Genomic DNA, 24,252 nt, shown 5'->3' with positions numbered 1-24,252 from the left:
GATGTCCCCCTGTCAGCTACAATTTTCACAAATGTTCTTCTATGAACATATATTTGATTATTAACCACTTAGTAGTAACAAACAATGTAAAATGAACTATTGTGGGTCTGCTATGGGAGCAGGCATGAGGGGTCACTGGGAAAATGGATACAGTGGTGGAGGGAAGTTGACAGTGATTGTGGGATTGGTGTTGGAATATTGAATGCCTGTAACAAATCATCATGAACAATTTTGTTAACATGGTGTGTAAATAAAGTGGGGGGGAAAAGTAGTAAGTAGATAGAAATAACTTTAGTTCCACTAAGTCAAAACCCAAATTTCTTGACAAGTATAGCTCACCAATATTGATTCAAGAATAAATAAAAAACCTGAATAGTTTGGTAACTTTACATAAAGCAAATAATCAAAATTTTATGCCTACTCTAAATGTTTTTATTAGTAATGAATACTGAATACTCAAGAAGGAATTCTAATCTTAGCAAAAGATATTCTAGAAAATAAATGGTGCTAGTCTCTTCTCATTTTGTAAAACTCACATAGAGTAAGCATTGTAAAAGCTAAAAACGTAGGTCACAAAGGAATCATGTTTAACTTATATGACACCAAAATAAGACAAGATAGATACAAGACCTGAGCGTTTTAATATACTTTGTTTTCTTTCAGAGCAACCAATATGTAATTTTCTCAGGCAGCTTTTGCCATCTTATGGTCAAACTACATAAACTGGTGTCTGTGTTCTGGTAAAAAGTAAATGAACACAGCAACCTAAATCATCAAGGGCTAAAGTTGTTATAATAGATATTGTATCCTCGAGGCTGAGAAATCCTGAGAGCTAAACTGATGACCCACAGGGATTCTCTACAGTGTTTGTTGGCCTCTATCAAGGATCCTTTCCATTTGGGTGGGGGAGGGAAAACTGAGCCTTGGCGACTCCCTGCAGCTGTTGGTTGCATGCAAAAAAAAAAAAATTTAAAAATTGTTGCTGATCTTATACTTCTTTCCTAATTAAACAATACTTTGAAGGCAGCCATTTTAAATTTCTTTAAACAAAACAGAAGTTGTTCATGTATTTTTTCCACAACCATCTTTACGTCAAACGCTGATATAAAAGTCTGTTTCTGGACACAGAGAGCTGAATATTTGTGATTTTCTTAACCAAACACTGGATTTACATCTGAGACTGTTTTGAACTTGACAGGGCCTATTGGATATTTATGAAAAACCTGAGAGTTGATAACCATGAGGCTATAGGTTTAGATGTGCCCTCTTTGCTTGTTGGGTGTTTTTTTTAATAAAGTAAGTGCTTTGCAGAGGGAACTTGTTATCTCTAAAGTAAAACAGATTAGGAAAGCTGTTTTTCAAAGGGATGAGAATGCATCCATTTCCAGATGTGACAAAAACTACTGAATCACAGTCAAGGGATTATGCAGCCAAAGGCAGATATCAGAAAGGGGTGGTGGGGGCAGGGGATGGAGAATTTTATCCTACTCTCAATAAAATGTTCAGATTAGTTTTAGAATGTATTTTCCTTTGACAAAATAACGGATGCACAATTTTTTAGAACACATTTTCTAAACTGGAGACTTTTTGTGCTGAATTCGTAGGCACAGGAGGGAATATCAAATCTCCCAGAAATCTGGCAGACCACAGAATAGAGTAATTTTTATTCCACAGATTTCATATCAATTGCTTCAAGGACACATGGGACATCACGGTCTATTTGGAATTATAGTTGGCCTGACTTCTTTCTTGGGTGGATGTATTTATAAAAACACCAAGCCAAATTGACTTTATAGTTTTCTCTAAATCAGGATAGAACATTCAAGCTGTCTCCTTCACCAACCAGAGCAAGATGGAACTATAGCAAAAATATAACTAGTGTTTCTAAAAGAAAAGCTAGCGTTGGTCTATACCTGGCAGACAAAAATTTACTGATGTCAGAAGCCCACGTATAGTTCTCACTGTCACAGGAATGAAAGTTAAATCTTATGTTTAATCCAAATAAGGTTTTATTGTAGTTTCTCCCACAATCCTGTTATTCCATATGGTTCACTCTTTCCAGTTTCAATGTGTAATATAAATTTCCCTCATTTATATACATATGTATCTCTGTATATGTATATGTACTGAATTCCTAGTAGTACTGAATACACAAAGTATAGTTGGGAAAAATAAGATAAAGTTCTTATCTTCAGGAATTTATATGCAAAATGGAGCAACTGACATAAAAAAAACATCACCTTTGGTTTTTTAAAAGTTAATGTTACAACATTTTATTTTCATGAAAGACTCATCTGAGGGTTGGGGTGTAGTCTAGAAGTAGGGCATTTGCCTGGCCTGTACGTGGCCCTGGACTTGATTTCTGTTTCCACCCAAGGTAAAAAAAAAAAAAGATGTTTTAAGCCCATGAAACACCTGCATTGGCTCCTGTTTTTACTAAACTAACTGAAAGAAATCTGAAAAGGGATTTTTAGTTTTACTACAACAGGTGAAATGAGAAGTTACCACATTTCCTGTTTGTTTTCCAGCCATCATTCCTGAACACCCATGGTGGCACTGCCATGCTCCCTCTCAACACTATTTTGTGCAAGCTATATGTTTCTCATAGCATTTCTGCTTTTACTCTATATTAAAGTCGCTTATGATTTATTTAATTTTTTTATTTTGGAAATCCATACCCAACAGTGTCGGGGCTACTCCTAGATCCAGATTTGAAAGTCACTTCTGGCAGTGCTCAAGGAACCGTGAAATGCCTGGATAGATCCCAGGCCTCCCTCATGTGAAGCCCATTGAACTGTCTCTCTGTCCCTATTAATTTTTTAGGTTTATATATTATAAGATATTACTTAATAGGTTATTTTTGGGTCTGTGAATGGTCACATGTTTTCCCACATAAATTAAAGGTATTTTCTTCTTTATTTTATACCAGCTGACTTGCAAGGAGAACATTCAGTTAGTGAAAAGTATTGGGCACTGGCAAATGCTATGGTGAGAAAGAAAGCAGGATAAGAAAGAGGTGGCTCTTGGAGAAGTAACATTTGAACATGGGAATGAATAAAGGCTTCCAAATCTGTGAATATCTAGAAACAGCGCACATCAGACAGGTTAAAAACAAGTGCAAAAATCTTAAGATACCGCAAACCTACCTCAAGTCTGAAGTAAAATGTGCAAGAGGCATTTGGAAACTAGGCAGGAGTCATTCACATACAACTCAAGGGATTTACCTACTTTTCTAAGGGTGATATAAAGTCAGGTCAGTTCCATAATTCAGCATCACAAATATGTTACCACAAGATTTATCCCTCATTCTTTTGCTCTGATCGAGTTAGTCATATGCTTTATATGCATTTCTCTGTTGAGATTCATAGTCACAGAGCCCATTACTGATTCTGAAACGTTAGTAGTAAAGATGTTTTTTTATTCATATTAAACTAATAAGAAATATTTCATGGAACTCTTTCTTCCTTGTGTCATTTGCTAATTTCAGGAATTACTGGAGCATGGCTTACTTCATAGCCAAGAATGATATCACAGCCTCAAACATTATAGAAATATGATCTTTGGCCACAAGGAGAGAGGCTGAGCATGGTTAATATTGGCCCAAGCTCTGCTATTTTGGAGTAGAGCTACTCATTAATTTACTCATTTAAATGAGTTACTTAAGTAACTCCTCCTAAACTCCATTTGTAAATCTTCATATGCTTATTCAAGTTTGTTAAATGTTAAAATGACTAATAAATGGAAGAAGAGCTCAACGGAATGGTGAAATAGCACCGTTTTCTAATAGCATTTATTAATAGTTATTTTTTCCATATACCGCCTACCCCTGCCTTAGTCTATCACCCATATGACCCACAGAAGCTTGAAAATAGTTGCAATGTTTGCCAGTTTGACAAGAAAAATGGTGTGGGTGTGTATTAGGCAATTAATTGTTTAATCAATAATTTGCAACTTGTAAAGGTAGAGGAACTTTGTTAGAACGAAGTGAGACAGTCAGAGGCTAAGTGTCTGATATGATTTAAGAATACATCATATAGGAAGCTGGGTTCTTTTCAAAGGGTTTAGTTGAACTTTACCAGGTAGACACTGATTTAGAATTATTGACACAAATACCTTTTTGGAGGCATGAAACACGCTTTTCAGGAATTGCCTTTTCAGCACAGAAACATATATCACATGAGCAACCAAAAAGTCATAGCACTGACCAAGGCAAAAACAAAGCCTGAACACAACTGGATGTTGGTGTCTTTGATTTACAGACCAGAATGAGTTCAAAGATGAAACCGTCACAAAGGCTGATCCTCTTGAAAAGGTAAGGATTTTTTTCCCCCTTAAAAAAGTGTAGATACAAGTAAGATGATCTGAATAAACCGTGACCCAGAATGAGAAACACTTAAAAAATATAGGTGCGGGGGGTGGGGAGTGGAGAGGGGGTAGCCAGGGAATGCCTATGTCAGAGAAAAGGCATTATCCAGACATTCCAGGCCAGCTCCTGCCAGAAGGAAAGGAGTTAATTTCACTCCCCAGCTTAAGCAGGACTCGCCGGCTGCGTGCGCCTCTCTAGACAGTGTGGCTTGGCAGCGCCACGAACACCTGCTGACCATACAGCCGGGTAGAACTAATGCTGTCTTGAAGTGAGTTCAGAAAACCTGCCTATAATTGCTAACAGGACTCAGAAGAATATAACCTAACAATAAAAATATTTAGATTATGTTGCCCGTAAAAAAAGAGGAAAGAAAGTCAAAGGCATACTCTTCCTGGCAGCCATTCTCCTAAAATGTTGCCATATGGAAGGACACATATGCAGATTTCCCCAATTAGAGAGAGTGCATGTGGAGTCATTGGCATCCAGGAGGGCTCTGCTTGGGCTTAAACAAATTAAAGCTGAAATCGTTATGCCTATCATATATATACATATATATGCATATGCATGCACATACATATAAAATTTTATTTTTTTCTTAGAAACCCAAGAAAATGACTGTGCAAGCAGTTTTAGAGGATATAAAGAAAACGCAGCAACGTAATCTAGCCGACTGGAGTTTCACTGAACACTTTAAACCCAAAGTGCTGCTTCAGGTATTAGTGAACTGTGAGTCTCCGGGAGGGGCTCGGATAGGTCTGGGAAGCCAGGACTCGATTTAGAACAGTTCACTGCTAGGTCACTCTCAGATGTATTTCGGATCAATGTCCCCAGTTACTTTAGCTATAACATGACTTTACCCCAAAATGATCCCCCTGAGTAATCCCATGGAATCTTCATAATAATTTCAAATATGCTTTTTAAAACAATGGGTTATTTTTAAGGAAAAATAAATGTACATGATTGCTGTCATAATTTCTAGAAACATAAGCAACCTCCCTCCCTCTTCTGCCATATTGCCTGTTGCCTCCACTTCAGTTTTCATTACATTTCAAAATAATTTCTGCAGCAGTTAACAGGTTCGTGGAAACTGCATTAGCTCATGTTTACTGAGCATGTGCCTGTGGTAGGCAATGATTAATATGCACAGTCAGCTCCATCCTAGCCATTATCCTATGAAGCAGAAACTGTTTAAATCATAGGAAGGTAAAAGACTTTGACCAATAGTTCTTTTCCCCAAGGTCACATGGCTGTTAGGAGAGAAGCAGGATTGGAACCCAGAACCCTGGCCTAGGCCTTGTGCTCTCCTAACCCCTTTACAAAGGAACAAGTCATCAAAACACCATCCCCTTGGTTTCTTTGTTACATTCTTTTTTTGCAAAAACCTGGAATCTCTTTTCTGCTATAGCTTATTAGCTTCAGTTTTACATTTATCAAATCTAATGACACCCACATATTTTTCAAGCCAAAAAGTTTTACAAAGAAATGTATGGAGAAATAGCAGCTGGCTCCTACCTCCATATCTTTCAGAGTCAAAAATTCTCAAGATCTTTTTACCTGTTCCTTTTGTAACACAGTTCAGTTATTTCTAAATAACAAATAAATATGTTTATGTATATAAGTATTTATATGTAAGCATTTACTATATATGTATATTTAATACATTTATTAATATATCAACATAATTTTAAATATTTTTATATCTAACTGTCTGTATGTGATTTAGGTTTGGTCTTGGCTTGGGGCATCCTCAGGAGTCTACTCCCTCTTGAATCAACAGCTCACACAGCCTGTCCATAATTCCTCACTCACCACTACTCGCCATTCCCCAGCATTGTTGAGTCTGTTACAAGTTATGTTTGAATCAATATTGTCTTTCCCTTATTTCAGGTACATAAATGTTCCTCATGGCTAAACAGAGTTGTAAATGTCTGCAATGACATTTCACTTTTGGCCCTCCTTTTGCTCTCTCTGGAGTTCATTTCCCAAATCTCCCCCATTCCTTTTACTTTGTAAAAAAATTCCATTTGTTTAGTTTATCATGCATTTATCATTACTCACCCCCAAACTCTAGCAAAGAGTCAGTCTCCTCTCCATACGTTCAAATCCAGCAGGTATTCTATCAACTCTGCTGTCTAAACAGACTCGCCCACCTGCGATCCCGGAGACCTGCTGAGGCAGCTGTGGTTTCAGGCCTCCCGACTGTCCTTCTGGCACATTCTCAGCCTTTCTCTTCACTTAGACACTCTTCCCTGACATCCAGCAACTTCTTAGGTTACTCTCATTTTGTAGGGAACTGTCTCTCCGTGGCTTCTTGAATTCATCTATGGCAGGTCAATTGAAGTAAGGTTGGCTTATAACATTATATAGGCTTTAGATGTATCACATTATAAATCAACATCTGTACTCTACTTTATGTTCATCATCAAAGTATTGTTTTCATCCTTCATCATACAATTAACCCCCTTTACCTAATTTTTTTATTTGTCTATATAGTCTGAATTAGGCTTTTTTTGTTTTTTCATTAGCTTTTCTACTTTATCTTCCCTGTCTGAAAAACATCATATGGTGGTGTTCTTCAATGCCCTCTGATTTCATCCATGTTGTTGAAAATATCAGCATTTCATCTTTATTTTTTTCCAGCTGATAGTAGTAGTTCAGTGCATACAGATACCATATCTTCTTTATTCAGTCTTATGCCAATTGTTTTAACAATTGTTTTTGTGAATAAGGATTCCCTATCTTGATATTTGTTCCATAGTTTGACTTAATTTAAAATACTATATAGGCATTCCCCCCCTCACAATTTTGAAGACATTCCTCAATAATCTTCTAGCTTTCTGTATTGCCCTTGAAGAAAAAATAAAACCAAACCACAGTTTCTAGTTTTGTTTGAGGTTCTTTCCTCTCCCTGGAAGGATTTGAAGTTCTATTTTTGCTCCATTGTACTCTTTCTTCTTGATGTACCTCAGTGTAGTTTTATTTCTAAGAATTACACTGGTGAATCCAATAAAAATTGTGTCTTTATACTCTAGAAATACTTTACAATCATTATATTTTTTGTTACAATCTTCCCCCTATCTCCTTTCTTCTTTTTTTCCTAGGATTCCCCTTATTTCTAATACCACAACCATCCCCAGTAGGCATGCTTACAAAATATTGTAGTAAAAATCCCTAAGAATGCAAAACACAAAATATCTTATCAGACATAGAACTGTCACTGTATCACTGTCATGCTGTTCTTCATCTATTTACTCCAGTGGGCACCAGTAATGTCTCTATTCCTCCTGGCGCTGAGATTTTAGCGCCTCTCCTTACTCATCTTTCCCAACATTCAATATAAATTGAAATCATTAATTTGTTGTTGAAAATGTGTAAAATCTCATAGTAAGCTAGAAGCCAAAAAACATTTCTTAGTCTCATAGTAGTAGTATGAGTGAATGCCCTACTCAATGCCAAGAGTGGAGAAGTTTGTATTGTTATTTATTTATGGAGTCATATCCATTTGTTGAAACAATAGTGGAATTGAGACAGTGAGATGGTCCTTTTATGCTTCTTGCAAAACTGGTTTAAAAGCTATGAGTTCTCCAAGTTGCTGCAAAACCCTGAGGCCCAGTATTGCTCCTTCAAATCTGAATGATCATCTGAATGATCAGCTGGATATGCCAGTATTCTTGGTAATGCATTTATTTTATTTAGATTTTGTACTTACCCCTCCATTGTGTTCTTACTCACAGAGTTTCATTTGATAGATCTGCAATGAATATTATGTCTTTCTTTTATATTAATGTTTTTTATTTTACTGCTTTCTTTTTATTAATATGGAATGTTTTATAAATTTGTGTGTCATCTACATGCAGGGGCCATGCTAATCTTCTCTGTATCATTCAAACTTTAGTATATGTGCTGCCAAAGAGAGCGCTATTTTACTACTTTCAATATTCAGTCTCTATCTTTGACTGTGGTAGTTATTGAATATAACATTTCTTGGAACTTTTGTATTTGAGGATATTTTCACTGAGATCCTTTGGGTCTCTTGGATCTGGGTTCCTATATTCCTCAACTCTGGGAAATCTTTTACTCTGATTTCTGTAACTATTGGCTCTTCATATAATTCACCTTCCTGTTTTTTAGGGACTCCAATAATTCTTATGTTGTACCTTTTGAACTCATCCCATAATTCATAATTCGCTGTGTATTGCTCATTTCTTTTCAAACTTTTTATTCTGTCTTTTTGTTTTCTGGAGGTTTTCTGCCTCTCATCTTGGAATTCCTTCATCTTTTCCTCAGCTTCTCATATTCTACTTCTAACACCTTCTAATGATTTTTTTAAAATTTCACTCTTCATTTCTATCATTTCTGATTGTAGTTTTCTTGTTTCCACTCCCATGTTCTTCTGCGATGATATCTGTGCCCTTGTCTCTTTGAGCTCATTGAACATCCTCAACATGGTGTCACTGAAGTCATTCTCCAAGAATTTAGAGCCGATTAGTACTGATTAATTCTTCAATGTTGTTGTTTCCACTCACTGAACTCGGTAGGCTTCTCTGCATCTTCCCTTGGGTTTGCTGTGCTACTGTTGTGCTGAGGCGGAAAGTTTGTAGTTAGCCCCCCTGGGAGTCTCTGGAATATTAAGCTGGGAATTGCTCTTTTATTTCCCTTCCAGTCTTCACCCAGGTATAATTGTGAGCAGTGTGAGATTTGATGAGCAGAGCTGTCAGGCATGGATGCTGCTAGAACCTAGTCCAAGAAACGTGTACCATGAGATTAATCTCACCTAGAAGGGCTGGGGAGCAAGCAAGGGTTCAGGAGCAGAACTGGTGTGAAGCTTGTTTTTTGTAACATGCGGGCCACACCCACTGTGCTCTGGGCGTATTCCTGGCTCTGCACTAAGGGATCACTCCTGGTGAGGCTCAGGATACCAGGGTGGTACCTGTGGTGCCAGGGGTAGAGCATGGGTCAGCTGCATACAAAGAAAGCCCTTTGCCCTTTGTACTATCTCTCTGAGCCCACTGTCTCTATTCAAATTATAGTTTTAGCATTTTGTTCATATCCCCTACTAACTTGCCTTCTCTAATTTCTGGAAGGACATTATATCTGCATTATATATTTTCCTTTTGTTAATTTCTCCATTTTTCTCATCACTGTATCACTGTCATCCTGTTGTTCATTGATTTGCTCAAGTGGGCACGAGCAATGTCTCCATTCGTCCCTGTCGCATGTTAGGTAGTCTGATGGCGTATTGGGGGCTCTTTCAGGATCAGGGGAATGAGGACCATCACTGTTACTGTTTTCAGCATATTGAGTACACCACAGGAAGCTTGCCAGGCTCTGCCGTGCAGGCAGGATACTCTCAGTAGCTTGCCAGGCTCTCCGAGAGGGATGGAGGCTTTTGGGGTGGCCTCTAATCGCCTTCACAGGTGGTCCCAGTCTACCGAATGTAAGCTTTTGGTCGACTGGCGTGTTGTAACGATCTGCACACTGATAAACACACACCTGCCTGTGTCTCTGGGAAGCACCTGGGACATCTGTGGCCTCAGGCTGATCTCCTTAAGGTTGATGGAGTATGCCCGGAGGGTGTTGAGCAGCTGGCAGAGCAGGACCGTGTCTCGGAGGGTCTGTGCCAAGTCGAACACCTGCGCCAAGTTCAGGTCATCTGGTGGTTGGCTGACAGCACCCCACAGTGGATGAGGCACTGCGCACACTGCTGCCATGGCTCTATGTCGACTGCGCTACGACTTGGCCTGGCTAGTGTAGGCGGCAACTCTGTGGCCACTGACAAAGCTTCTCCATACCATTCTGTCTGAATCTTGCAAAACAGCGGGTGATGCCCATCAGAAATCATGCAGAGAGTTCCAACAGGGATCACGCATAGGGTTCCATGCCTGGTGTGTTGAGCCACAACATTGTCTAAGGCGAGATGGTGAGCTGGGTTCAGGAGAGCACGAGGGATTCGGGCAGTGGCAGTGCCATCTTGCCTCCAATCTACAGCTCAGCTACAGGTGGTTTGTGGGTCTGGCTCCCACATACCTAACTTTTGGCCATTTAATTTCTTGGTATACTTGGCCCCAACTTGGGGTCTGACCAAAGGCACAGCAGCAATTTGGGGGGTATCAGGAAGCCTGAAGGCACCATCAGGCTGCTGATGCACTTGCCCCCAAGTACAGGTTGACCTGCTGGAGGCACCATCCCCCACAATTTTTCTCATTTTTTTCATATTCAAGATTAATTAATTATATCTGCCAGTTTGCTAACACTGATACTGAGACACTAACATATTGCAGGAAGTGCTCTGTGAGATCAGTGCTGGGAAAGTTGTCCTGGATTTTATTTCAATTTGGGCCTCATCAGATGATTTAACCTAACGTATTTCTTGGCATATTGAGTTTTTTATATATGCCTCTTAGATTTTCTAGAGAAAATAATCTATTTTGCTATCTGAAAGACATACCCTTTTTTCAGGGTGATGAGTGTTGAGAAGAAGGAGGCTAAGCTCCATTCTGTTCAGTAGGTGTTTGTTGAGTGCCTCACTTCCACCAACACCTAAATACTGAGTTGCCTCCAGGCTGGACTCCAGACCATCTTTCTCTGTAAATATTGTCTTTTAAGGATTTCATCCATAGAATACTATCTAAAGTGGAAAATTCCTTATGTTTTGTCTTGCAAATACTCTTGAGCTCCACTTGTATATCAAATTACAAATTCATAAGTTTCTGATGAGTTAGTATCTCATAACTAGCTCATAATTTTCCTACTTAAGCATGTTTTTTCCCTTATCCATCCCAGAAAATATCACTACCAACCAAAAGGCTAAGAGTCATTCTTTCTTTTTTATTCAGCCTATGTAGGTTAGAGAAATAGTAGAGGAGTTAAGGTGATTGTCTTATATGGAGCCAACCTCATTCTATACCTGGCACCATAAATGTTTCTCCAACCACTGTCAGAAATTATCCCTGAGCAACAGAGCCAGGCGTAAGTCCTGAGCTCAACCAAGTATACTGTCCCTCCCACCCCAAATATACTTCAGGCTTTCCTCTGCTGCCATGTTTTTCGATCATTCAGTGTGGGAGAGTACACCTTTCATATGTACCTTCAAGCTCTTCATCTCTGCTAGGGCTAGTTTAATCCAGCTCTCATGTCAGCTCGCTCCCACGCTCCCCCTGTCCCCATCAGTTCTTTCCACAGTAGGCAATCCATCAATCTTTTTTTTTTAATTCTTTTATTGATTCACCATGTGGAAAGTTACAAAGCTTTCAGGTTTAAGTCTCAGTTATACAATGCTCAAACACCCATCCCTTCACCAGTGCACACATTCCACCACCAAGAATCACGATATACCTCCCCCCTTCCCCCCACCTCCTCAGCCCCCCATCCCGCATGTGTAACTGGTAAATTTCACTTTACTTTCACTTTACTTTGATTACATTCAATATTTAAACAAAAAATTCACTATTATTGATTTGGAGTTTCTCCCCCCTAAAGTCGATCTGCTGAAAAGAAAGCATTTGGTAATTTGTTTTCCATTGCTGAGAATGAAGAGATATGAGGTCAGGAGGCCGCACCAGCAGCAGCATAGTTTTGGATTTCTGTATTTTAGTATTTTAGTAACTAAGTCCAGAGAAATGTCTGCCAGGAATCGCAACATTGTAAGCTTGTACCTCTCAGCTACTTTATATTCCACATATGAGTGCGATCTTTCTAGGTCTGTCTCTTTCTTTCTGACTCATTTCACTCAGCATGATACTTTCCATGTTGATCCACTTATATGCAAATTTCATGACTTCATGTTTTCTGACATCTACGTAGTATTCCATTGTGTAAATATACCAGAGTTTCTTTAGCCAATCATCTGTTTTCGGGCACTCTGGTTTTTTCCATATTGTGGCTATAGTAAACAGAGCGGCAATGAACATAGAAATGCAGATGTCATCTCTACTATACCTTTTTGCCTCTCCGGGATATATTCCCAGGAGTGGTATTGCTGGGTCAAATGGGAGCTCAATTTCTAACTTTTTGAGAATCGTCCATATTGTTTTCCAAAAGGGCTGAACCAGTCGGCATTCCCACCAGCAGTGAAGGAGAGTCCCTTTCTCCCCACATCCACGCCAACACCGGTTGCTTTTGTTCTTTGGGATGTGGGCCAGTCTCTGTGGTGTGAGATGATATCTCATTGTTGTTTTGATCTGCATCTCCCTGATAATTAGTGATGTTGAACATTTTCTCATGTGCCTCTCAGCCATTTGGATTTCTTCTTTGGAAAAGTTTCTGTTCATTTCCTCACCCCATTTTTTGATCGAGTTGGCAGTTTTCTTCTTGTGGAGTTCAACCAGTGAATTGTATATCCTTGTTATCAACCCTTTATCGGATGGGTACTGCATAAATATCCTTTCCCATTCTGTAGATTGTCTTTGTATTTTGGTCACTGTTTCTTTTGAGTTGCGGAAGCTTCTTAGTTTGAGATAGTCCCATTTATTTATCTTGTTTTCACTTGCTTGGCTAATGGCATGTCAGCTTTGAAGATACCTTTGGCTTCAATGTCGTGGAGGGTTTTGCCGACCTTATCTTCAATGTACCTTAGGGATTCTGGTCTGATGTTGAGGTCTTTAATCCATTTTGATCTGATTTTTGTACATGGTGATAGATGGAGGTCTAAGCCCATTTTTTTGCTTGTAGCCGTCCAGTTTTGCCAGCACAATTTGTTAAACATGCTTTCCTTGCTCCATTTCACATTTCTTGCTCCCTTATCAAAGATTAGATGATCATATATGTGGGGGTGTATGTCAGAGTATTCAACCCTATTCCATTGGTCTGCAGCTCTGCCTTTGTTCCAATACCATGCTGTTTTAATGACAACCGCTTTGTAGTAGCGTTGGAAGTTGGGGAGGTTGATTCCTCCCATTTTCTTTTTCCCAAGGGGCAATCCATCAATCTTATCCCTTTACCTCTCTAAACCCTAGAATGATCTCTAAAATGTGTCATCAGACTTTGTTTTACTTTATTTTTATACTTTAGTTTTTGGGGAACACTCATTTGTGCTCAGATCTCAGGAATCACTCCTGGCAGTACTTGGTGGACCATATCTTGTGCCAAACCTTGTGCAAGGCAAATGTCCTATCTCTCAGGCTCTATAATCTTATCAATCTTTCATTTTTGTTATAGTGGCACCTACAAAGGGTCCTGCCCCTTCTAAGTATCCATTTTTAATGCAAGAATGAGCTAATTAGTTAATGAGCCCAGCATTATTAATATAGAATAAAAGGCCAGAGCCAATTATTAAAAAAGACTATGTCAAAATTTATCAAACATTGATTGAGAGCAGCTATAACCTCGAAATATTTTAGTGCTTTAATACCCTGATAGCCAAAGTAAATATGTAAATACAAAAATTGCAATCCCCACATACATCAGAATTTTCTTTTATGGTTTTGGGCTTAAAGTCTGAAAGGAACTTGCCTTTCAGACTTTACTCAAAACAAAGTAAAGTAATGGATGGTGACCCACATAATTTTTAAATACAAAAACATTCACCACTCTTCTGGTTTTTTTCTTGGCTCTCAAGAAACAGATGTAAAAGTTTTAATATCACTCCATCAAGAAATTCACACAGGGATCTAGATTGGAGAAGTAAGTGTACCATTCTGGTTAGGCGATACGTAAAATTGAAAGCAAAAGAAACACAGACAGAAACTTTCCTAACATAATACGTAATTTTATGCTTTTAGATCATCCAAATGTCAGAGACCTGAAAGTTGCCACCACCAGACCGATAATGAAAGTGAAAACAAAAAGCAAAAACCCAGCTGTCTAATTCATTTTCCTGTGCACATGCTTCTTGGTGTTGATTGTCAGGGAAAAGAAAACAGGATTTTCAGCTGCCCATCTTGCCTCTCTATTGTGGCTGCAATTGCAGTGCATGCTGAGTGTAGAATGTTCTGGCAAGGCCAGTAGAGAACTCAAATTGCAACAACACTCATGAAAAGAACTGGAGCTATAGCACAGCGAGTAGGGCATTTGCCTTGCATGCAGCTAACCCAGGTTCGATTGCTTCATCCCTCTTGGGGTGAAGATACTACCAAGAGTATCTTGCCCGCACGGCAGAGCCTGGCAAGCTCCTGTGGCATATTCGATATGCTAAAACAGTAACAACAAGTCCCACAATGGAGACGTTACTGGTGCCTGCTCGAACAAATTGATAAACTATGGAACAACAGTGCTGCAGTGCAGTGCTACCCATGAGAAAGCATCTTCAGGCCATTTCTCTGCGATTCAATGTAAAAGGGTGATATTTAGTGTAGAAACACTGACAGGAACCTGACAACAGAACTTCCAAACTCTGCATCTTGGAGAAGTCTTTTAAGACCAGTTGATGCTGAAAAGTGAGAATTTCAAAGTTTGAAATAGGAAAGTAATGGTACCTAATTATCTGGGGTTTTAAATGGATGATAAAATGAGATGATATGTGTGAAAGCAAAGGAAAAAATGAACAAGCAACTGCTTGACTTAATTATCTCAGAATTAATGAAAAGCATTTAAGCACATATTTCTAGCCTAGAGCCTTGTATTTCTTTTTCTATAAGAGTTTCTGAAATCTTCCAGAAATCATTTACCACTTGTATTCTCACTTTTACTAAAAGTATAGACAGGAAAGAAAGAAGAGAGAGCAGAAAAACAGAGACTCTTCTTTTGGAAAGAAACACACAGTAATGCAATTATTTTAATTTTTCAGGTTCTTCAAGAAGCTAATCAGCAATATAAGTGTATTGATTCATATTACCATACCCAAGACAACTCTTTACTATTAGTCTTTCATAATCCAATGAATATGAAGCGTATGCATTGTGAAAAATGGAAAGCTGCTCTTCATTCCAATGTTGGATTCAGGTACCCAACTTAGATTGTTTAGTTAGCTATCTTATTTAGCTCATTCTTCCTTAGTTTTTAGTTCTTTGTTCTAAGCTAGGTGGTTCAACTCGATGGAAATATTTCTGCAATCCTACAAAATCAATTCTATTCTCTGGATTGAATGCCTGCTATATGCAGCATACTCCAAAAGTCACAAAATGACACTATTGCAGAAAACAAACTTTCTTGACCCCACAGAGTTTCATGGGATGTTACTAGATTACATTTGATTTATTAATAAAATTGCCTTTGAAAGATTCCAAGAAGGAAGCTCAGGACATTCCTCAACTGGCCTTTGTCCAGGGAAATCACAAATGTAGAGCAATTGAGTGACATCACACAGAAAAGTGAGATCTTGGGAAATAAATGAACTTTTCGTCTCCAGCTCCTTAGATTTGGGTTGCCATCTTTGCCTTTTCATTACTGTTTGCTCATATATATATACATATATATGTATATATATATATATTTTAAGTACAATTTTGTATAGAATTGCAACAAACATTGCATTAGAACTAAATATACTGGAAATTGATGGACTTAACAAAGTCACTGGAAAAACATGAGTATGCATACATAAACACAGAGAGGAACACACATTTTAAAGTATGTCTTTTTTTAGATTAAGGTACATAATGGGTGTATCAGGCTAATATCCTGAGCTATTAGTCTGCTATTTGATTTTGTTTTTCATTGCCAATAATTATAATTTTGTTCATTTTGTTTGGAGGTCATACCTAGTGGTAATAAGGGCTTATTCCTGGCTCTTCACTCAGGGATCAGTCCTGGTGGACTCAGGACTGAACCTTGGTTGCTCATGTGCAAAGCAAATGCCCTACCCACTGTTTCATCACATAATTACACTTTTAATTTATTTCCTGGTCTTATTTGCTGACAAGGTATTCCTATTTAATTTTGAAGCAGCATCATTCTTGTTCCAGGTTTTGTATTTTTAACTATTTTTGTTCATTTGTTTCTAATGGATTTATGTAGATACTCTACATTAGGTTTTTAAAAATTCGTTGGGGTCTGGAGAGATAGTTTAAATATGGTGCCTCCCTTGGCCAAATTGGGTTCAATCCCTGGCACCCTATAAGATCCCCTGTGCGCCTCCTTGAGTATTGTCTAAGTCTAGATCCAGGAGTAAGCTCTGAGCACAGGAGTGTGTAGCTCGCCACCCTCCCCAAAATAAGTTCTCTTAAGGTCAAAGAAATAGTACAGTGGATACGGGTCTTGCTTTGCATGTGTCTGTCCCAGGTTCAATCCCCAGCACCCGAAATGCCCTGTATTGTTCCCTGAACACCGTCAGGAGCAATCCCTGGCTTCAAAGCCAGGAGTAAACCATGAGTATTACCTGGTATGGCACTCACCCCACCAACACACACACATGCACACACACACACACACACACAATTTCCCTTTTATACAAGTTTTCTCTGAATTTTTAATTGGAGCTGATGAAATAGTACAGTGGGTAAGGCTCTTGCCTTACAAGTGACTGACCCAAGTTTGATCCCCAACACCCCATAATGGTTCCCTGACCACATTACTAATTATTTGAGAATCTAACCAAGCTTGCATTTATGTGAAAAATTGTATCCAAATTGTCCATATTCATATTTTTTGGAATATTGGAATCTATTTTTGTGAGCAGGTTTCTGCTGATTTTTCTGTATTTAAATGTTCATGCCTGGCTTGAGTATTGAGATTATATTAGTCTCATATTAATAAAAGGATCTTCACTATATCATTTCTTCATTTCTTAATTCTATCAAAGATTCATTCATACTTTCCTTTGATGTTTGGCCAAATTTTAATATAAAAATCATTGAAATCTAAAAATATGTTTAATTACTGTTTCAATTTATGGAATGATGATTAGACTCTGGCTTTTCTATTTTTGAATTACATTTGGTAATTTACCTCTTTTTGGCAATGGACCATTTCATCTGTTTGCAAAATAATTGGCTTAAAGTTGATTAATCTGCCTGTATGTTGTTTTATGTTCACTGTTTTTTTTTTATTAGTGAATCATCGTGAGACAAAGTTACAGACTTACAGGTTTTCATGCTTCCGTTTCAGTCATACAATGATCGAGTACCCATCCCTCCACCAGTGCCCATTTTCCACCACCAATGGTCCAAGCATCCCTCCCACCACCCCCATCCTGTCCCCTTCACCCCACCCTGCCTCTGTGGCAGGGTATTCCCATTTGCTCTCTCTCTCTTTTTGGGTGTTGTGGTTTGCTACAGAGGTATTAAGTAGGCATCATGTTCAGTCTATAGTCTATTTTCAGCCCGTATCTCCCATCCCTAGTGGGCCTGCCTAGCACTCTTTGCTTGGTGATCCCTTCTCTATCAGGGCTGCTTCTTTACCTAGCATGTGAAATCATCTTCCAAGCTGTGTAGTACTCCTGTTGGTACTTATATCTACTATTCTTGGGTGTTAGTCTCACATTCTGTTACTTTATATTCCACAAATGAGTACAATCTTTCTATGTCTGTCCCTCTCTTTCTAACTTATTTCACTTAACATGATACTTCCCATGTTGATCCACCTCTATGTAAATTTCATGACTTCATCTTTTCTAACAGCTGCATAGTATTCCATTGTGTAGATGTACTAAAGTTTCTTTAACCAGTCATCTGTTCTGGGGCACTCAGTTTTTTTCCTGATTCTGGCTATTGTGAACAGTGCTGTAATGAACATATAGGTGCAGATGTCACTTTTACTATACTTTTTTGCATCTCAGGGATATATTCCCAGAAGTGGTATTGCTGGGTCAAATGGGTAGCTCAATTTCTAATTTTTTGAGAAGATGTCCATACTGTTTTCCAAAAGGGCTGAACCAGTCATATGCCCACTGTTTTTAGTTTATGATTTCTCTATTTTTCTGAATCATTTTTGAAAAAAAGGTTTTCTGATTTTGTTATTCCTTAAATCTGCTCTTTCTATCCTTTTTTCTCATGATATTTAATTTGACTATATGCCCATGTTAATTTACACTTTTAATTTCTTTGGATTTTTTTAGTATTCTTCATTTTTTTTTAAATTTAGATACCATGATATGCAATGCTGTTAATGGTAGCATTTCAAGCAGACACAACTCCACACCTACCACCACTAACTCAGCCTCCCACCACCAGTGTCCCTAGATTCCCTTGAACCCAACATCCTGCCTCCTTAGCAACTTGTTTCATTTATTATAGTTTGGGTCACTTGTTTACAAAAGTGTTGGCTCGTATGATTTTGATATACAGTTACCTTAGCTCAATAGTGCCAAAAGGCTCAAGGCCCCTGACCAGTACCCGTTACCACCTTGCCACCTTTTTCCTCTGCCTCTTACTTCCTTTCCTTGGCATTCTTATTTCTATAACCCAGAGCCACAGGTCTTCCCATGTTTTAAACCTATTCTATTGCCTTGCTACTCTTGCCACTATAGTGAGAAAAAATGGTGCTTGTTCTCCTCTGATTAACTTCTCTTAAAACAACACCCTCCAATTCTCCCAAGTTGTAATGAACTGAATTCTTTTATCCTTCCTGTGGTCATATAATATTCCACTGTGTATATATACCACAACCCCTTTGTGTTTTGTTCGGGAGAGGGGAATTTAGGATCACATCTGCAGCATTCAGGGATTCCCCTGACTCTGTACTCAAAGATCAATCATGGTAGTGTTTGAGGGACCATGTGCAATGCTGGGGATCAAATCCATGTCAGCTGCATTCAAGGCCAGCACCTCACCCACTGCACTATTTCTCCAGGCCCCCAGAATAGATTCTTTATCTATTCATCTGTCATTGGACATTTGTGTTGTTTCTGTACCCTTGCTTTTGTCCTAAGCAAAAAACACAGGTATACATTTATCTTTCCAAGTTACAATGAACACAGGTTTGCATTTATCTTTCTAAGTTAATTAAGTCAATGCCAAGATTGGAGTCACTGGGACAGCTAAAAGCTCTATTCTTGTCTTCTTGAGAAGTCTCCCACTGCAGTCCTGAGGCATTCCCACCAGCAGCGGCAGTGCTTAGATTCAGCACATCCCCAACAACACTGCTTATTTCCAGTAATTTTGATGTGGATTATTCTAGCTTGTGTAAGATCATGTCTCATTGTTGTTTTGATTTGCATTCACCTGGTAAAAATTCATGATGAACACTTTCATACACCTTCTGGAAGCTTAAAACAAAAATTATCTTGGCCTTGTCAACTTAATTCTATTTTAGGACTCTTTTTTTAAAATTTTATTGAATCACCGTGAGATAGTTACAAGCTTTCATGTTTGGGTTATAATCACACAATGATCAAACACCTATCCTTACCTTCTTTTTGTGACACTCATTTTTTTTACTTTGTTGTTCTTCTTTTTAAGTGCTACAATCAGGAATAGGTTTATTAGAAAAGAAAAAATTCTCATTTTTCTCAAAGATAGAAACCTACACAACTTTGCCACAATAAATATGTAAGAACTGTATGCATTTATACCAGTTCATAGTTTACCAAATAAAAGATGACTAACAAAGTCCACAAGATAGATCAAAGTTTATGGAGGAAAAAAATTTCCCAATTAACATAAAGAAAATTTACAAATTAGATCTCCATTTTCTAAAAATAAATGTATTATTAGTTTATTCTTCACATATAGGTTTTTATAAAGTTCTACATTCTCTATATATATTTCTAGAAATTTGCACTCATCTTCTTTTTTTTTTTTAAATTTTTTATTGAGTCACCGTGTGGAAAGTTACAAAGTTTTCAGGTTTAAATCTCAGTTATACAATGCTCGAATACCCATCCCTTCACCAGTGCTCATATTCCACCACCAAGAATCCCAGTATAGCTCCACCCCGCCCCCTCACACCCCAAACCCCCCCACACCCCTAGCCCCCCCACCCTAAGCACCCCCCCCCCACCTGTGTAACTAATAAATTTCACTTTACTTTCACTTTGATTGCATTCAATATTTCAACAAAACTCACTATTATTGTTTGGAGAGTCTCTCCCCTAAAGTCAGACCTGCTGAAAAGGAAGCATTAGATAATTTGTTTTCCATTGCTGAGGATGAAGAGGTATGAGGTCGAGTGACCACACTTAGCGGCCTCTCAGTGTTGGGTTTCTGTAATTTAGTATTTTAGTAACTAAGTCCAGAGAGAAATCTGCCAGAAGTTGCATCGTTGCCAACTTGTACTTCTCAGTTACATTATATTCCACATATGGCACTCATCTTCTTAAGTGACACATTTAATTTCTAATATCATAAGTGGAGTTAATATCACAGCAATTGTTAAAAGCCTATAATTATTTTAATTTACCCCCCAAAAATCTACCTCTCATTTAAAGGTTGTTTAAAATGTAGAACTATTGTTTCCAATTACAGTATCCTCTTTTTCAAATCACATATAAATAATAAAATTATCTACATTTCATTGTAAATGTTAGTTTCTTTTCCAATCCTTCTACTTATACTCTATGTTGTCTTATTTCTTGCTTTTTATTATAATTCTCTTTTGGTATTGCAGCTAGAATACATTTATGAGTAATTCTTTCAGAAACTGTAGGTGGCAAATTTTCTAAATCAATAAATGTTGACAACATAGATTTCAGGATGAAAAAGATCAAAAGGGACAGCGAAGGTCATTTTCTGTTTATCAAGGGATATGTACAACAGGAAGAAATCACACTCTTAAACGTATATGCTCCTAACGAACGACCGGCTAAATATTTAAAACGACTCCTAACAGACTTCAAAGAGGACATCACTAACAGCACAATTGTAGTCGGAGACTTCAATACGGCCTTATCACCTCTAGATAGATCCACAAGAACAAAACTCAACAAGGAAACACTGACCCTGAATGAAGAAATTGAAGAGAGAGGCCTAATAGACCTATACAGGGCCTTACACCCCAAAAAGAAAGAATACACATTCTTTTCCAGTGCACATGGAACATTTTCAAAAATAGACCATGTACTGGGCCCCAGAACATACCTCAATCGAATCGGAAAAATAGAAATTGTATCAACCATCTTTTCAGACCACGATGCGCTGAAGATAGAAGCTAACCACCCACAAATACGGAAAATCAAATCAAACACCTGGAAATTAAACAATTCCATGTTGAACAATGAGTGGGTCAAGAAGGAAATCAAGGAAGAAATCAAAAGATACTTAGAAACAAATGAGAATGAAGACACGAGCTACCAAAACCTATGGGACGCAGCTAAAGCCGTGTTAAGGGGAAAATTTATAGCTCTCCAAGCATTCCTCAGGAAGGAAGAAAGGACCCACATAGATAGCTTGACTTTACGACTCAAGACCCTAGAAAAGGACCAGAAAAAGGACCCCAAACCAGACCGAAGGAAAGAAATAATAAAAATTAGAGCAGAAATTAATGACATCGAAACCAAAAAAACAATCCGAAAGATCAATGAAACAAAGAGTTGGTTCTTTGAGAAAATAAATAAGATTGATAAACCGCTAGCAAGTCTCACAAAGAAAGAAAGAGAGAAAACTCTAATAAATCGAATCAGAAATGAAAAGGGGGACATCATAACAGAAACCAGTGAGATTCAAAAGATCATTAGAGACTACTTTGAAAGTCTTTACGCCACAAAAAAGGAGAACCTAAAAGAAATGGATGGATTCCTTGATTCCTACAATCTCCCAAGACTGAAGAAAGAAGACCTGGAATACCTGAATAGACCCATCAATGTTAAGGAAATTGAAACGGTAATCAAAAACCTCCCCAAAAACAAAAGCCCAGGCCCAGATGGTTTCACTGGCGAATTCTTCCAAACATTTAAAGAAGACCTATTGCCTGTTTTCCTCAAACTTTTCCAGGAAATTGAAAAAACAGGAACTCTCCCAAACAGTTTCTATGAAGCACATATCTCCCTAATACCAAAGGCAAACAAAGACACCACTAAGAAAGAAAATTACAGACCAATTTCCCTGATGAACACCGATGCGAAGATCCTCAACAAAATACTAGCAAATAGGATCCAACAACTCATCAAAAAGATCATACACCACGACCAAGTGGGATTCATCCCAGGGATGCAAGGATGGTTTAACATTCGGAAATCAATCAACATAATCCAGCATATCAACAAAAGGAAAGATAAAAACCATATGATCATATCAATAGATGCAGAGAAAGCATTTGACAAGATCCAACATCCTTTCATGATGAAAACCCTCGCCAAAATGGGGTTTGGAGGAACTTTCCTCAAGATAGTCGAAGCCATCTATCACAAGCCTACGGCAAGCATTATCCTCAACGGGGAAAAACTAAGGGCCTTTCCTCTGAGATCAGGCACAAGACAAGGATGCCCACTCTCACCACTCCTCTTCAATATAGTACTGGAAGTACTTGCGATAGCTATTAGACAAGAAAAAGAGATTAAGGGCATCCAGATAGGAAGGGAAGAAATCAAACTCTCACTATTTGCAGACGACATGATACTATATCTAGAGAAGCCTAAAACCTCTACTAAGAAACTCTTAGAAACAATAGACTTATACAGTAAAGTTGCAGGCTACAAAATCAATACCCAAAAATCCATGGCCTTCATATATGCAAACAATGAGGCAGAGGAAAGGGACATGAAAAAAGCAATCCCATTCACAATCGTGCCCCAGAAAATCAGGTACCTCGGAATCAGCTTAACCAAGGAAGTAAAAGACCTTTACAAAGAAAACTACATAACGCTACTCCATGAAATCAAAGAGGACATGAGGAAATGGAAACATATACCCTGCTCGTGGATAGGGAGAATCAATGTTGTCAAAATGGCAATACTCCCTAAAGCATTATACAGATTCAATGCGATCCCTATAAATATACCCATGACATTCTTCAAAGAAATGGATCAAGCAATCCTAAAATTCATATGGAATAACAAACGTCCAAGGATAGCTAAAACAATTCTTGGGAAAAAGATGATGGGAGGCATCACCATCCCCAACCTCAAACTTTACTACAAAGCAGTAACAATTAAAACAGCATGGTACTGGAACAAAGGCAGAGCCGTAGACCAATGGAACAGGGTGGAATATCCCTACACACAACCCCAAATGTATGACCATCTAATCTTTGATAAGGGAGCAAAAGAAGTGAAGTGGAGCAAGGAAAGCCTCTTTAACAAATGGTGCTGGCACAACTGGACAACCACATGCAAAAAAATGGGTTTAGACCTTGACCTGACACCATGCACAAAAGTCAGATCAAAATGGATTAAAGACCTCAACATTAGACCACAAACCATAAGGTACATTGAAGACAAGGTCGGCGAAACCCTCCACGATATTGAAGATAAGGGTATCTTCAAAGGTGACACGGAACTAAGCAATCTAGTAAAAACAGAGATCAACAAATGGGACTACATTAAACTAAAAAGCTTCTGCACCGCAAGAGATACAGTGACCAGAGTACAAAGACTATCCACAGAATGGGAAAGGATATTTACACAATATCCATCAGATAAGGGGTTGATATCAATGGTATATAAAGCACTGGTTGAGCTCTACAAGAAGAAAACATCCAACCCCATCAAAAAATGGGGCAAAGAAATGAACAGAAACTTTACCAAGGAAGAAATACGAATGGCCAAAAGGCACATGAAAAAGTGCTCTACATCACTAATCATCAGAGAGATGCAGATCAAAACAACCATGAGATACCACCTCACACCACAGAGACTAGCACACATCCAAAAGAACAAAAGCAACCGCTGTTGGAGAGGATGTGGGGAGAAAGGGACCCTTCTTCACTGCTGGTGGGAATGCCGACTGGTTCAGCCCTTCTGGAAAACAATTTGGACGACTCTCAAAAAATTAGATATTGAATTCCCATTTGACCCAGCAATACCACTGCTGGGAATATATCCCAGAGAATCAAAAAAGTACAATCGAAACAACATCTGCACATGTATGTTCATCGCAGCACTGTTTACAATAGCCAGAATCTGGAAAAAACCCGAATGC

General features: G+C 38.3%; 1 protein-coding gene and 1 non-coding gene across 2 annotated transcripts in view; one reads left to right on the top strand and one right to left on the bottom strand.

Moving 5' to 3' along the window:
- Window positions 1-24,252, top strand: part of SPAG17 (sperm associated antigen 17) — a 317,179-nt gene that overhangs the window by 159,579 nt on the left and 133,348 nt on the right. The window contains exons 16-18 of the mRNA XM_055132151.1: window positions 4,260-4,312; window positions 4,966-5,079; window positions 15,090-15,244. Coding sequence (XP_054988126.1) covers window positions 4,260-4,312; window positions 4,966-5,079; window positions 15,090-15,244 — 322 coding nt within the window. The remainder of the gene's footprint in view (window positions 1-4,259; window positions 4,313-4,965; window positions 5,080-15,089; window positions 15,245-24,252) is intronic.
- LOC129403852 (U6 spliceosomal RNA) lies at window positions 8,179-8,285 on the bottom strand. Its single transcript, XR_008629512.1, has one exon. It is a non-coding gene; the product is annotated as a U6 spliceosomal RNA (small nuclear RNA).

Source organism: Sorex araneus, chromosome 3, assembly GCF_027595985.1.
Source record: "Sorex araneus isolate mSorAra2 chromosome 3, mSorAra2.pri, whole genome shotgun sequence".
Taxonomy (NCBI): domain Eukaryota; kingdom Metazoa; phylum Chordata; class Mammalia; order Eulipotyphla; family Soricidae; genus Sorex; species Sorex araneus.
This window is presented reverse-complemented; position numbering and strand designations above follow the sequence as displayed.